Source organism: Zeus faber (assembly GCF_960531495.2).
Source record: "Zeus faber genome assembly, chromosome: 12".
NCBI lineage: Eukaryota > Metazoa > Chordata > Actinopteri > Zeiformes > Zeidae > Zeus > Zeus faber.
The window spans coordinates 13,503,334-13,517,433 of NC_137196.1; the positions used below are offsets into that span (position 1 = coordinate 13,503,334).

A 14,100-nucleotide genomic window follows, 5' to 3' on the forward strand; every position below is an offset into this window, starting at 1 on the left:
TATAAGTGGGATGGGGGTGTAGGAAAATATATTTTCAATGCCGCTTAGATTCAAAGCAAACCAGACTTTGGTTCATTTTTTTTTTCTGCAGAAGTCCAAAATTTGTCAGGAATTCAGCGCTAAAAAGGTTTTTAATAGAATGTGTTAAGGCTTAGAGATACCCTGCGGTGGCCACATTATATAATCAAAATCATATTGGCTCCTGACTGTGCTGCGCAACGCTCTGCCAAGCTAATTTCTATTTTTAAGGGCTTAGAAAATGCTCTTAAGCCCATGTTTGATTAATCAATAAGAAAGCCCCAGACAATCTGTTTTCTTATTCCCCAGAACACCATAGCTGCCACCCCCACTCCTGCCCTTGCTAATTGTCATTCAACATACTTGTCCATACGTGGCGGTATATCTGCAAATACTGTAGATGAAATGAGTTTGTCACATTCACATCCTCTCCGATTTACACTACATTTCCATTAGAAACATTCTTCAGTGAGATATTTTCACTCACCGTGTGCACTCTGTAATGCCATCAAAATCCTTCAAGTATAAAAAGATATATATTCAATATCTATTCAATTGTATTCAATTCAAAATAAGTGCAGTTGTCAGTATGAATTCCTATTTGCATTAAATGTTAATTATTTCAACAAACTAGACATTGATAAACCTCCCATTGAACGTTTTGTAAGGCTTATCAAGAGTTGCAGTAAGTACATGTGACCACTTGATGGAGCACTTGGACATGAACAAATAATAGTGCAGCACTTTCCCTGATATTTTGGTCTGTTTATTTCAATATAAGCCTATGAATTCCTTATAACCCTCCAGAAATGGGCCTTGGATTTAAATGAGTGTTTCTTGAAAACTGATGATGATGAACACTGGCCGTAGTCCATTTTTACTTCTCTCTCGATATTAACAAAACTAGTTCACAATCAGCTCGTTCTTATTTTTATTTTTGCCATTACCATTTCAGCTGTGAAGCCTTCTCGATTGTGCCAATTAATGTAAAATCACAAAACAAAGTATGATTGCGCAGGTACATTACCGTGATGGATTGCCATGGTGCAGTAAATGAGTACAACCCAACATGAACAATTTCAACAGAATTTAAACCATGAGAAATTGTGGTTTTCTTTGCAAAGGTTGTTCATCCTCTGTGGCTCGGTCACCTTTTCTATAACCACGACTTTTAAACTGGCCACTGAAAAACGCCTTTTATTGCTCAATATTACGACTATATTAGTTGCAATGTTCATTATTGTAATGCAATGTGTGGCGGTCTCCAGAGATCTGCAGCAGGTTCTGAGGGAGGACATGGTGAAGCTGAGGCTGCTGCACAAGAGCCAGCCCTGCTTCAGCGAGGAGCAGAAGAGGGAGCTGATGGAGGTGCACCCCTGGATGAGGAAGGGCGGCCTCCCCAAGGCCGTAGACGTCAAGGTAGAACAGGCGGTTTTTAACTTTTGTCCAGATTCATGTAAATGCACCATCCTGAAGCTGTAATGTCGTGTTGTTGGGTGTTTATTTGGACGCACGCCAGCTGGAATCCCTGCTCTGGTGGAAAAGCACGGACGCTAAAGGGATACCTTTGCCATTTTGGGCCATTTTAGATAAATATCAGTACGTTCTCTGACCACACAGAGTGTTCAAAGTCTTAAATAGGCTGAATGTTTTTTTTGGGGGGGTTTTTTCGGCCGCCCATGTTGCCGGACATTATTTATTTTGTTTCTGAGTTGATTATCTTCCATTCATTTAGACCGGCCAAAAGCTGGTAAATGCCCACTAAAGGGACCTCTGATTGAGCGGCTTTGGGTTTTGGGCAACGCTAAGAAACCTCTCACTTCAATAACTTTAAAAGCCTAAAAGTGTTTAATCTGGTCATCAAAAGTTAATTTTAACTCAATATATTATCATTAAGAATTAAAAAAAAAAAAAAAAACATGTAACCTTTTTACATCAATTTGTACTATGGACATATTAATCAAAGTGTATTAAAATGTATTCTGTATTGGAGTGTAAATTCATATATTGAAATGAATTAGAATTTGAAATAAATTAAACTTTATTGATTTTTGGCTAACAGTGAGACAATGTATAATTGAGGAAGTCTGGAGTCTGTGAAATTCAATACAAAGGCTGCCACTTCTGTTGCGAGTGCTATGTTTTCCGATGACAATAGCTTCAACTGACCATTATTCTTCCAGACATGAGGAAGACGTGTTGTGTGTTTGGGCGCGCGCGCACGTGCGCGTGCCTCTCCAGATCCTCTCGCTCAGCTGGATTCCTAACGGTCTTTGTTTCTATTTTCCGGTGACTCTCAGGTGTGCTTGTGCTGCAACAACGTCTCTGAAGCGGCGTCCAAGGAGCGCCATGATCTGGACTTCACCGAGACGGAGATGGAGGAACTCGACTCCACCAGGAGACCCGGCACGGAGCCCTCAAACTCTCCCTGTACGTCTTCTGGGTGCAGCTCGTAGCCCCCACCTGACCAGCACAAGGACCCGATTAGGTTCTCAGATCAACGGTCGGACAAAGAAATTCTTATTTTATACAAGTCTGACCTTTTTGAAGATTTTTCTATTTGTATTATCACTATTTATGTCCGTCCTGGACGTCAACCTGTCGTTCACATATGGGGGGGGGAGGGTGATCGTCTCGAATCGTTTGTAATCCTTAATGTCAATAAACATATTTATTTTTATACAGAGTTATTGTTGCAAGAAAAGTGGACGTTCGTGTTTTTAAGTTATGATTTATTTAAATTAAGAAACGTGTATGGCACAAAAGGCACAGAGGACCAATGTATGATATGAAGTGTAAATATGCAAGACAACGCTGTTAATATGAGGAGGATGTCAGTGGTTTTGATAAAAGGCAAGTTCTATTTAAAAAAAAAGACGTCTCTGGTTCTGGGAGCCACAAGTAATGAAGGATTCCTGCAATAAATTGAGCAGAGGAGCCCTGCATTGTAGCAGCTGCAGCTCATTCACCTCCAGTCAGATGTGTGGATACTTTTTGCGTTTTTTTATGGTGATTGCACAGGCATAAAGCAATCCCAAGTTGGCCAAAGGAGTTTTTTTATTTTCTATCTTCCTTTATTATTTCTCCGTTGCAATTTGGGATGAGACAGGGGTTTCAGACATGTACTTTTCCTACATTTCTGTATTTTTGTTTTGTCGTCATGCATTTTTTTTCTGCTGCTCAAAATTATTTTTCTTTTATGAATGTTTTTGGTTTTTTTCCCCTTTGGGGAAAAATGCACATTTTGGACAAATAAAGCACTGAGCTGAAATTGGTTGCCCATTCATTCAAAAGTTCTACAATGATGGGGGTTGTCTCTTTCTTGTTAGTGCTTTCTATAAAAAGCCACATTGATGCGTCTCAGTGGATTAATCTGGGAAGGCGTTTGCAAGGCGATATTCTAAGGTAATTCTGGCAAAGCTCATTTAAACATGCTTAGGCTTATTCCTTAAGAGGTGTGTTAAAAGGCGACTCGTTTTATTTAACCACTATTTAAGAAAACTTGGTAGATGGAGAGCTGGATAGTTATTTCACCTCAATTGATGTTATAGCACGCATCATAACAACAGGCAATAACAATAAAATAATGAGAACAAAAAAAGAAAAATGTAATAAACCAAAATAAATACTTTAAAATATGGAGAAATTGTTTACATACTGTATGCACAATATACATAAAAGAAATTACATTAAACCCGTATCAACAATGAAAACTATTAAAAAAAAAAAAGGAAATTGTGCAAGTTTGCAGGCATTACATGTACAAAGGTGGAAAACGAAATGGATATAACACTATAATGAGTATCTACAAAAGACGATCCAAACATTTGTGAGACTTTTCGCTGTGCACAAGTTGCACTTATGATGGAAGCCTGTGTTCATACTGTTCGGCGGCGCGGACATTTTCGGGTAACGCGTCTCAAAAAAACAATTCTCCCTTGCGAGACATTCAAGTCCCCAGGCGCGGACCGACTCCGGCCCGGGAGGACAGACGTTATCTGTCCTACCCGCAGACGGTCCGTGGACTTCACTGTGTCTGGTCACGTCTGATCAAAGCGGCCACGGTCACCCCACCCCCACCCCGTTCGCACCTTGGACCCTGGGTTTGAAGAAGGTGCGAACGCTGCGGCTTCCCTCCCGCGGCGCTCATTTGCACCTCGGCAGTTTCCGCAGATCCGGTCCCCCATGTCTGCCACCGAACCATAAACCAGAGGAGATGCCCCCCCCCCCACGATGCCGGTCTGGCGAAAACACACACACACACACACACACACACACGCACACACACGCACTGAAAGCTCAGTTTAATAGTCACGTTAGCCCTCCTGTTAAATTCTCCTTTAAGTAACTTCAAATTTCCTAGTGTACGTTTAACCATGTAAAACTTGCCAAATAAACAAACTATATATGTATATATATATATATATATATATATATATATATATATATATATATATATATATATATATATATATAATATTGTAACAAAGAATAACAAAAAAATAAATCAATATTAGTCCCCCTCACAAGTCACTGTTACCTTATATTATTAATAATAACAATAATAATAATAACGATAATAATAATAATAATAATAATAATAATAATGGTAATAATAATAATAATAATAATAATATTAATAATAACATTGACTCGTTTATTCATTAAAAAAACACGTTTAAACATTGTTGTCTGTACAGAATAAAATGCAAGTTATTTTTATTTATATTTTTGTTTAAACACAACTGTGTTTGATTATATGATCATACAATAATACGGTATTGTAGCAAATGTATTTGGCAGGAGTCCGAGGCTGACCGCAAGCACCTACACGTGTGTGTGAGAATTAACACTGTGTGCCGAAATAAAGATGTGACTGGGGCTATATGAGGTTGTGTTGTTTATCATGTGTGTGCGTATAAATGTGCGTGATTACATAGATTTAGATATGGTTACATTTTAAATTAAAAAATCGAATTTTTTTTTTTTTGGAGGGAGCTGTTTTTCCTAGTTTGTTCAACGTTGCAAACGCAATTTTTTTTTCCAAGATTTTCAATTTGGTCCATCTGACACACAACATAATAGGTGGGTTAAAATCAATGCATATATTGTGTCTGCGTGTGTGTGTGTGTGTGTGTGTGTGTGTGTGTGCGTGCGTGCGTGTGTGTGTGAGTGTGTGTGTGTGTGTGTCCGTGTGTGTGGACCCTGTGGCTCTATAACACTTGAGGAACAGGCTCTCTGAGGGAGTGTAGGCGCCCTGGAGTTGGCGACACTCCAGCCGGGGTCAGGATTTCCCCCTTTTCTTATTCATGCCGTCGAAGGTTCAGAAGCAGAAATTGTCTGTGGCTCTCGCTGGTGTTTTCAAGTGAAAGCACGAACATTTCAAAAGCAACTCAGCAAGAACACGGCGCTCCTCCTGTGGGCACCAGGACGCGGCGCTGCGCTTTTGCGCGCGGGTTCCCCTGCCTCTCCCAAATGGGTTTCAAGGCCTGTCCGTAACACTTTCAAACAGAATTTGCCCAGAAAATAACGCCTTTTCCCAAACCCCACGTCATAACAGTCAGTTCCTCTCCACGTCCCTGCGTTTAAAAGCGATCCGTCCGTGCACATAGGGTTAGGGTTAGGGTTTTGGGTAATGCACCCAAAGTTGTCTCCCTTTCACAAGTCATCAAATGAACCTCAAATGTCTGAACAAAGCTGTCAAAAAAAAAAAAAAAAAAAAGCCCAGTAGCGTGAAAAACCTTTTGAAGGGTTATATCTTAATAAAAAAAATTGTCTAATCCCTTCATTCGCACCTCATAAAGGCCAACAATGTGCTAAAGACCACAAATGGTCTCCAAGTGTAGTGTAGTGTGAAAACGAACAGGCCATCTGAAAACTGACATCGGCAACCAGGCAGAGCAGTCTCAGTGGACAAACCATGTCCAAATGAGGCTATTGACACGAGGACGGTTGGTTTAATATACATTTAGCCAGCAGTAAGTACTTTATTTAAAACACAGGGGCAATTGAAAGGCAAATAAGACCAAGGGAGGCAGTGAGAAGAATCAGCTTAACAGGCATTTATTTGAAAAGACAGCACAGAATGCGGCATGCACGCACGTCACCTGAGGCACAAACACTCATTTCACATTTATAAATACGGAGTCGCCAAAATCCTAAACGAGGAAAATAATTTACAAACATCTAGCACTGCTTCTCTAGTGGGACAGGAGCCTCTACAGCCACGCTAAAAATGGAACAAGCAAATATTTACATTTATATTTACCCCCTTCACTGAAGGTGATGGCTGGTATCTTTACGCATGACCAGGACGCTGGCCCTGTGAAGCAAATTTAAATAAGTCCTTAAATAAGTTTACAATTAAATTTAAATTCAATTCCAGAAGAAAAAAAAAACAAAAAACAAACAAACAAAAAAAAACACATGAAGAGCTTATCGGATGACATTCAACTAGTAGTTAGTTATCGATCAGGGTGTATCAAGCTGGCCCTCTCACCCTAACGGCAGACCTATCCCACCCATAGCCTAGAGCACTATTTTCCAAAACAAGCAGGTGTGGCTCCCTCTCCCTTTGTGGACCATCTACCACGGTCTCCACATCGATTTGGGATGCATGAAATACTGCAGACTGGAAAGATCCCGGCTCTCGGCGCCGTGCGGGGGAGACACGCCGCCCTGCTCGGAGTCGGTCTCCTCCGGGTCGGAGCAGAGGTTGTCGGCGGAGGGCGACGACGGAGCCGGGGACAGGGAGCGGGCCGGGGTGCTCGACCCGCACGAGCCGTCGGGGGAGACGGACCAAGTGCTGCCGTGCCCGGGGCGGTCGGCCACGACGTCGGCCAGCATCCCCTGCATACGGTCCTCGTCGTTCAGGGGCATGCTCTCCAGGAGGTGGTTCAGCAGGTCGGCGGCGACGCCCGGCTCGATCCCCGGGCAGCTGGACACGAAGGTGTGCACCTCGTGCATGCACTGGATGTAGCCGGCGGCGAACCTCTCGCACGCCTCCCGGGTCACCGCGTCCACCTCTGGTCAGACGTGGAGCAGGAAGCAGGGTTAACTCGGCCCAGGCCGGTTAAGTTGTATAGCACACGTCGTACGCAAGGGCAACTCAAAAAAACACATTATAAAACCACATAGATAAGAGGTTAAAGTTCAATTTAGGACAGGACTGTGCGGGGGAAAGGGGGCTGAACATGTCAACATAAATAAAAAAATACTATTTCATATCATATGATGTCATCTCCAAGTCTACCTTGAGCCCGGTTGTGCAGGACGCTCTCCACTCTTTTCACTGTCATCTCCAGCACCTCGGCATTCTCCATCTTTGACTGCAACTATAAAATGAAAGGAAGAAGGAAGAAGGGGAAAAAAAAAAAAAGATAGACGTGTTTCACCAGTTTAATTAAGCATTGTAACAGGGATCGGTCCACAATCACACCGCATTCGTGTATTTCCGGGCGGCGGAGCCGATTTCCCCTCACTTCTGCGTCTTCCACGAGAGCTCTGAGTTCCTGCAAGCTGTCATTGATGCGGGCCCTTCTCTTCTTCTCCACCAGAGGTTTCCTGACCTGGAAAACAACAGCCATTCAATTAGGGTGGAACCGTGCGCAGCCTAACCGAGGAACAAATACGTCGCAGTAAACACACGCGCACATACACATGGACACCCATGCAACGCACCTTTCTGTCCACTTTAAAGTCACAACACTGGTCCTCGCTGTTCATTCCGGGCGTGTTGGAGCGATGGGGGGCCATGCTGGTGCGTTTCAGCTCAAGGTATATTCCGGAGAACCGTTAAAAGCTCTGAATGGGACAGATGGCCGGCGCTCTCGGCTGCCAACAAAGCTTCCAGGCTGCTCGGGCCGCCTGGAGCCGGGACAGAGAGCGGTATATATCGTCCCTCATCTCCATATGAATGGCGGGGCAGGGGCCAATCAGCGCGCCGCACTTTGTCCCGTTCAAGTGCAGGCAGCCCTACTTCCCCGGGTGCAGGGGGAACTATCGGCTCTGCAGAGTGGTGTGAATCAACTTCAAATAAATAACGTGCTCCAAACAGTTTACTTTGGAAGGTTTGGACACATTGCATTGAAGAACATGACGACACGAGCGGTTGACTATGGACACGTGACAGGCGGTGACGTCACAATTCTAACCCAATAAACCCAATAATTAGCGTTCATTAAAAACAAAAACAAATGTATAATAATGACAATAATAATAATAATAATAATAATAATAATAATAATAATAATATTATTATTATTATTATTATTATTGTTTTTTTTTTTTATCATCGTCATCATTATTATCATTATGATTCTTTTCTTTTATTATTATTATTATTATTATTATTATTATTATTATTATTATTATTATTATTATTATCCTTCATTATAGCATGTTTTTTTACTTTATTAACTATTACTATATAAACTATTAATACTAATGTATATTGGTTGTTCTATTAGTCACCTTCTCTTACAGGCTGTTCAAACTGATCAATCGGGACCCATAGTGCAGCTATTAAGCACATGATGGGGCCACTATTAAATGTTTTGGGAATCCCTCTTGCACGGGAATACGTGCGACTTTTCAATCAACCAGCTATGTTGATGCGCCGTGTTTTAAAACGCTGTGCTAATAAACCATTATGTCTGTCTATCCATCCATCCATATATCATCTATCTATCTATCTATCTATCTATCTATCTATCTATCTATCTATCTATCTATCTATCTATCTATCTATCTATCTATCTGTCTGTCTGTCTGTCTGTCTGTCTGTCTGTCTGTCTGTCTGTCTGTCTGTCTGTCTATCTATCTATCTGTCTATCTATCTATCTATCTATCTATCTATCTATCTATCTACCTGTCTATCCATCTATCCATCTCAAGATTCAAGATTCAAGATTTTTATTTGTCACTTACATATACATACTTTCATACATATATGCAGTGAAATGTAATGCAACGCACCCGGTGATAGCACACTATATGTCCTAGGAAAAAAATAAAAGTAGAAAAGTCCTTTCCAATAGACCGACTAACTGACTCCTAAAACGTAATACAGTAAGTCTATCTATCTATCTATCTATCTATCTATCTATCTATCTATCTGTCTGTCTGTCTATCTATCTATCTATCTATCTATCTGTCTGTCTGTCTGTCTGTCTGTGTCTGTCTGTCTATCTGTCTATCTATCTATCTATCTATCTATCTATCTATCTATCTATCTATCTATCTATCTATCTATCTATCTATCTATCTATCTATCTATCTATCTATCTATCTATCTATCTATTCATTACTATAATTTGGATTAATAGAGTACTGCATTTCATCTTGTGATCATGATCGTGGTTGTGATTATTATTATTAGTCGTAGTAGTAGTTGTGATTGTGTGTCTTGGTTTGGATTATCCCTCTCCCTCGTCACTGTGCTGGAAGCTCTATAAGGTCTGTGACTTTCGAGGCATCGTTACATTTCCGGATGATCCGTGCGTTCATCTGGCAGCGCACAGATCTGATGCGCGGCTTGAAATAAACCTCGGAACCGTACTACCATATCTGGCGTTTGCCTTCAAAGTAAGAGACCCGGCGAACACGGCGGACCCATAGAAACACCCTAGACAGCCGCGGCGATGCTCTGCGTTCATGCTGGTGTTTCATCGTGGGAATTGGAATGGAAACAAGGCGACTTATCGTAAAATGTACACCAAATAACGAAGGCGTACCACCCGAATTAGACCGTTCGTTTCGAGGCGGACTTTTACTCCGAAGGCGCAGCGGTGGCTTTTCCCCGCGGACCCACACGTACGTCGCAGTTGGGTGCGCGGTGCTGACGTCACGAGGCGAGGGCGCGGGCAGGCACGGCCGCTATAAAGCCATTTCGCCCGGCGGGATGAAAGTCAGTGTCGACCGGACGCACCGAGCAAACGTTCTTTCGAAATGGTGAAGATCACCTTTCACACCGTCGCGGCGCAGAAGCCCGAGAAGGAGACCGACGAGGACAGGATCGTGATTCCACAAACTCACGTGAGTTCGCTCAACCTCGTCCCTTGGTTTTGCATCTCAGTTGGAGCTTCTCGCAAGCCCTGCTTGATGGGGCGACGTATTGCAATTTAAATAGTGCGTCCTGGCGTCAGTTTATAAGAGCGTTGTGCGGCGCAAGGCTCTCTGGTTAAATGCGCGGAAAAAAAAAAGGTATAAAAAAAAAATAGATTATTTAAATCTAACAAGCTTGCGTGTAAACAACCAAGTAAGGGGTATCGTTTTACATTTTTGTTAGTTGGGAATTATTAGTTCAAGGGATTCAAAGCTTCACCATAGGAGCCGATGCGTGCCCCCCACCGCCCGGGGGTTGTGGCACGGGACGTCACCGGGTTTGGGCTGCGGACGCCGCGGGACGGGACGTCACGTGACCACGGGCTGCGGGACCATATAGATGTTTTGTTTCAGGCTGCGGGGCCATATAGATGTTTTGTTTCAGGCTCACCGTTGAAGCCGCCAGCCCGCGTGGGCGGCGGTTGTCAACGGCTGAAGGAAAAAAACAAACAAACAAAAAAAAAAAAACCCAAAAAAAACCACACAGACGAGCGTTCGAACGCCAGTAATGACGTCACCCACTCTGTGTCGTCAAATCGTTCCTGCAGATGCGGCGTACAACAGGGACGATCTGGAACGTAGGAGTTCCAATGGGTGGCCACAATCCACGGATAATGGTCATGCATAATGTACAGGACAGGTGCCAGACATTTAAAACTTTTTCCTGCGGGCGAAAGCACAGATGAGCGTTTTTTTCCTTTTTTTTATTTCTGTGTCGTGCAGCTTCTTCGCAGGTGATGACTTATGGTGGTCTAATCTTGACTTGACCATATTTAAAAATCACTTCATCATATGACTAGAATCCATGAGGGTCTCACAAAAGTCCGCGTCGTAGACGTGCGCTCTTAGTTGGATGAAAGTCTTGAGAACTGGGGACGTTGTGGAGGGTGTATTTCCGCCTAGTACACACTCAAAGTGGACGGATAGATCGATAGATCCCAGATGGCACGCCCATCCCTAAAAGACGTCCTATTACACCTGTGTACCACGTCAATAATTGTGTAACACATGATTTCCGTGCTGGGATTGGCGGAAATGGCGGTGCCGTCCGCCAGAAACTGCGTGTGTAGATGTATTAATACCGCCGCCCCCGTCTCGGGAGTCCTGTTGTACGCAGTTGTTCTCGTTTTCCCTCCCACCGAGGGCGCCGGTGAAAGTATCTACAAATATGGACGGCGGAAGTGGGCCTTTCCAAGAATAGGACTCCCAGACAGACGCGTGCCAGCGTCTTCGTCAGAGCCCGGCGGAGTCTGGTGGCCCCGCGCCTCAATTCTCCATAGCAACGGTAGTAGAGAGGGAGGCAGCAGATTGACCGAGAGACCGTGGGCGGGCGTGTGGCGTGCCTCATCCCCATTGCCACCAGATCTCCTCATGAGTAACCGCTTGGCAGCTGCCGCTTTGCACAACCAAACGCTGCGGGGCCGCGCCACGCGCAAGAGGAGCCGGTCGGTTTGCGAAGGAACTCTCCATCGAGTCGGACTCCATCGTAATAAATGGAGTAATAAACGTCCCGTCGCCCTTATTCAAAGTGGGTGATGTGCTGTCCGTGGCCTGTTCTGTAACACGGTTGCACCTTCTCTCCACAGGAGGAGCTGGGTCTCCCTCTACAGACCAAGAAGTCGTTGGTGAACTACCACTGCTGCCTAATATTCAACTTGGTGGTTTTTATCTCCGTACTTGTTCTGTCCTCCATCCTGCTCTACTGCTACTATTTTTTACCCCAGGTAAGTCTTCACTCCCTCCCATTAACCATAGTCACATTGAACCGAGTATGTATATCCCGTTAAAAACGGGCACAGTCGGTCCCGAAAAATGAACGTGGCAAACCGGGCTTTTCTCCCCCCTGCTTGTCTCGCTAGCAGACCCCAGAAGACAGCTTGTTCCACTGCCGAGTCATCTACGAGGACTCGGTGTTCACTCCGCAAAGCGGCCGCCACCAACTGGAGGAGAAAGTGGAAATCCACTTCCAGGACAACTACGAGTATATCAGCGTGCCCATACCTCGCTTCGGCAGCGACCCCGCCGTGATCTTCCACGACTTTAACAGGGTAAGCGAGCTCGGGAGGACCCCGTGACTCATCACGCCGGTTCCCCTCGCTTGCCTGTCTTTAAAAAAAATAAATAAGAATAATAATTCTCTTCCATTTTTAGAGGCGAGTTATTTTGAAGTGACTCATGTCGGGACTCTCTTTGTTGTGCTGCCTTCTTTCAGGTCCTCACCGCCTACTACGACACCACTCTGGAGAAGTGCTACATCATCGAGCTCAACACGACCTTGGTCATGCCTCCACGGAGTCTGTGGGAGATGCTGGTTAATGTTGAGGTGAGTGTCCTCCGTTTGCAGCGCCAAAACCGAGGAGAATAAATGTTGGGATGGAAACGCAAGGACGTTCCTGCCTCTCGCGACGCAGACGGAATGATTCATTGTGAAGCGGTACCTTGTTTGGAGGTCGATCGTCATAATAAGTATGTGTTTGTGGGTTTTTTTGCGTTGCGCAGAAGGGGATGTACCTGCCCAAGACCTACATCATCCAGGAGGAGATGGTGGTGATTGGGAGGGTGAGGAACACACGGCAGCTGGGGCCCTTCATTCACAGGCTCTGTCACGACAAAGAAACCTACCGCCTGAAACACCGCAACAAGCGCCGACGTAAGTGCCACACGTACACACACACACACACACGCACACACACGCACCTCGCGCTCCCGTCAACCCCGGGACATAAGGTCGTCCCCTCACTTCTCCCTCCTCTCGCTAACTCGCGTCACGCGCTCGCGAGGTTGCCGAATGAATCTGAGGGAATCCGTGGGCACGAGCCGGCTGTTGGGCCGCGGCGGGAGCTCGGCGTCTCCGGTGACACACGCCGAGTGAATAACTCCGCGGCTAAATAGGGGCTTCCTGCCTCGTGTGCGTGTGAATGCACACATCGGTGTGAACACGGGAGGCAATCCACACCCACAGTGCTGAATCCTCCTCTCACAGTTTTAAGTATGACTGCCGTGTCAGTGTCAGTGTGTGTGTGTGTGTGTGTGTGTGTGTGTGTGGGCGGGCGAGCGCCGCCTGGGAGCTTCCTGCTCTTTGTCTCCATGAGTCAGGCGCACGGCGCAGATCCACACACTCGACGGGAGCTAGTATTGCGTCGTAGGTTTCCCGATGACCGAGAGAGGCCACTTCCTCTGCGAGGCATGTGCGGCTTCATGGCAGGGATTCTCTTTTTGTGCGCCGCGTCGTCATGGCAACAGCAGTGTGATTGTGGCAAGGTTATCGTTTTGGAGCCAGCAAGCACTACTTTTATGCATTGCCATGCACATTCAGGCCTTTAAGCAACAGATTGAGGCTCAACAAGAATCTTTCAGCACTGACAAAAGAAGTGCAGATATCCCAAATTGCATATTAGGAAACTGTTTCATCTTTTATTGTATCAGAGCTCCAAGTGGATTGTATAGAAGCTATGAATAATTTCAAACCTTTTTAAACTCCCATTTTTTTCTATCAAAAATTTGAGAATGTCCGGTTCACGCTCTTAATACGAGAATAACCAAAAGGATGCTTTTGATGGTGTGACTTGCCTCTCGTCCCATTTTAAAACCCTCTTGTTTTCTTTCTCCCCAGGTATCGACAAGCGTGAGGCCAAGCTTTGCCACAAGATCCGTCACTTTGAGAACACCTTCGTGGTGGAGACCGTCATATGTGATCGGGCTTAGTACCAGGATCATCAAACGCCCATTAAAAAAAAAAAAAGACATACCTCTTGGATCGGTTGAGCTCTGACTGCACTTTAAGAGCAAGTAATATTCCAACTTTTTTTTTTTTTTTGTTATATAAAGTATTTATATATGTATTTTCTCTCTTTGTTTGGGGTTGGATTAATGCTCTGTCCTTGTGAATGTTTGATGTTCAGATCTTTTGTAATTAAAACAGTCTTTTCCGATATATCTGTACTCCGTCCTCTTGTGTAATAGGTGTTTTCTGCCGTC

General features: G+C 44.4%; 3 protein-coding genes across 3 annotated transcripts in view; 2 read left to right on the forward strand and 1 right to left on the reverse strand.

The window, feature by feature from the left end:
- The window catches only part of per2 (period circadian clock 2), a gene marked incomplete at its 5' end in the record, with an annotated part of 18,628 nt that extends 15,528 nt beyond the window's left edge, over positions 1-3,100 (forward strand). Inside the window, 2 exons of the mRNA XM_080010369.1 lie at positions 1,287-1,437; positions 2,319-3,100. Of these exons, the coding sequence (XP_079866495.1) occupies positions 1,287-1,437; positions 2,319-2,474 (307 nt within the window). The 3' untranslated portion in view covers positions 2,475-3,100. The remainder of the gene's footprint in view (positions 1-1,286; positions 1,438-2,318) is intronic.
- Positions 3,101-6,603: 3,503 nt separating this feature from the next.
- LOC307237612 (transcription cofactor HES-6-like) lies at positions 6,604-7,773 on the reverse strand (the record flags this gene model as incomplete). The annotated part of the gene is made up of 4 exons (XM_080010370.1): positions 6,604-7,043; positions 7,271-7,352; positions 7,500-7,586; positions 7,699-7,773. The coding sequence occupies 4 exons, from the start codon at positions 7,771-7,773 to the stop codon at positions 6,604-6,606; spliced, it is 684 nt and encodes a 227-aa protein (XP_079866496.1).
- Positions 7,774-9,921: 2,148 nt separating this feature from the next.
- Positions 9,922-14,056, forward strand: LOC307237834 (integral membrane protein 2C-like). The gene is made up of 6 exons (XM_080010609.1): positions 9,922-10,053; positions 11,709-11,846; positions 11,982-12,170; positions 12,335-12,445; positions 12,622-12,772; positions 13,736-14,056. The coding sequence occupies exons 1-6, from the start codon at positions 9,967-9,969 to the stop codon at positions 13,825-13,827; spliced, it is 768 nt and encodes a 255-aa protein (XP_079866735.1). The 5' UTR covers positions 9,922-9,966; the 3' UTR covers positions 13,828-14,056.
- The last annotated feature ends 44 nt before the right edge of the window (positions 14,057-14,100 follow it).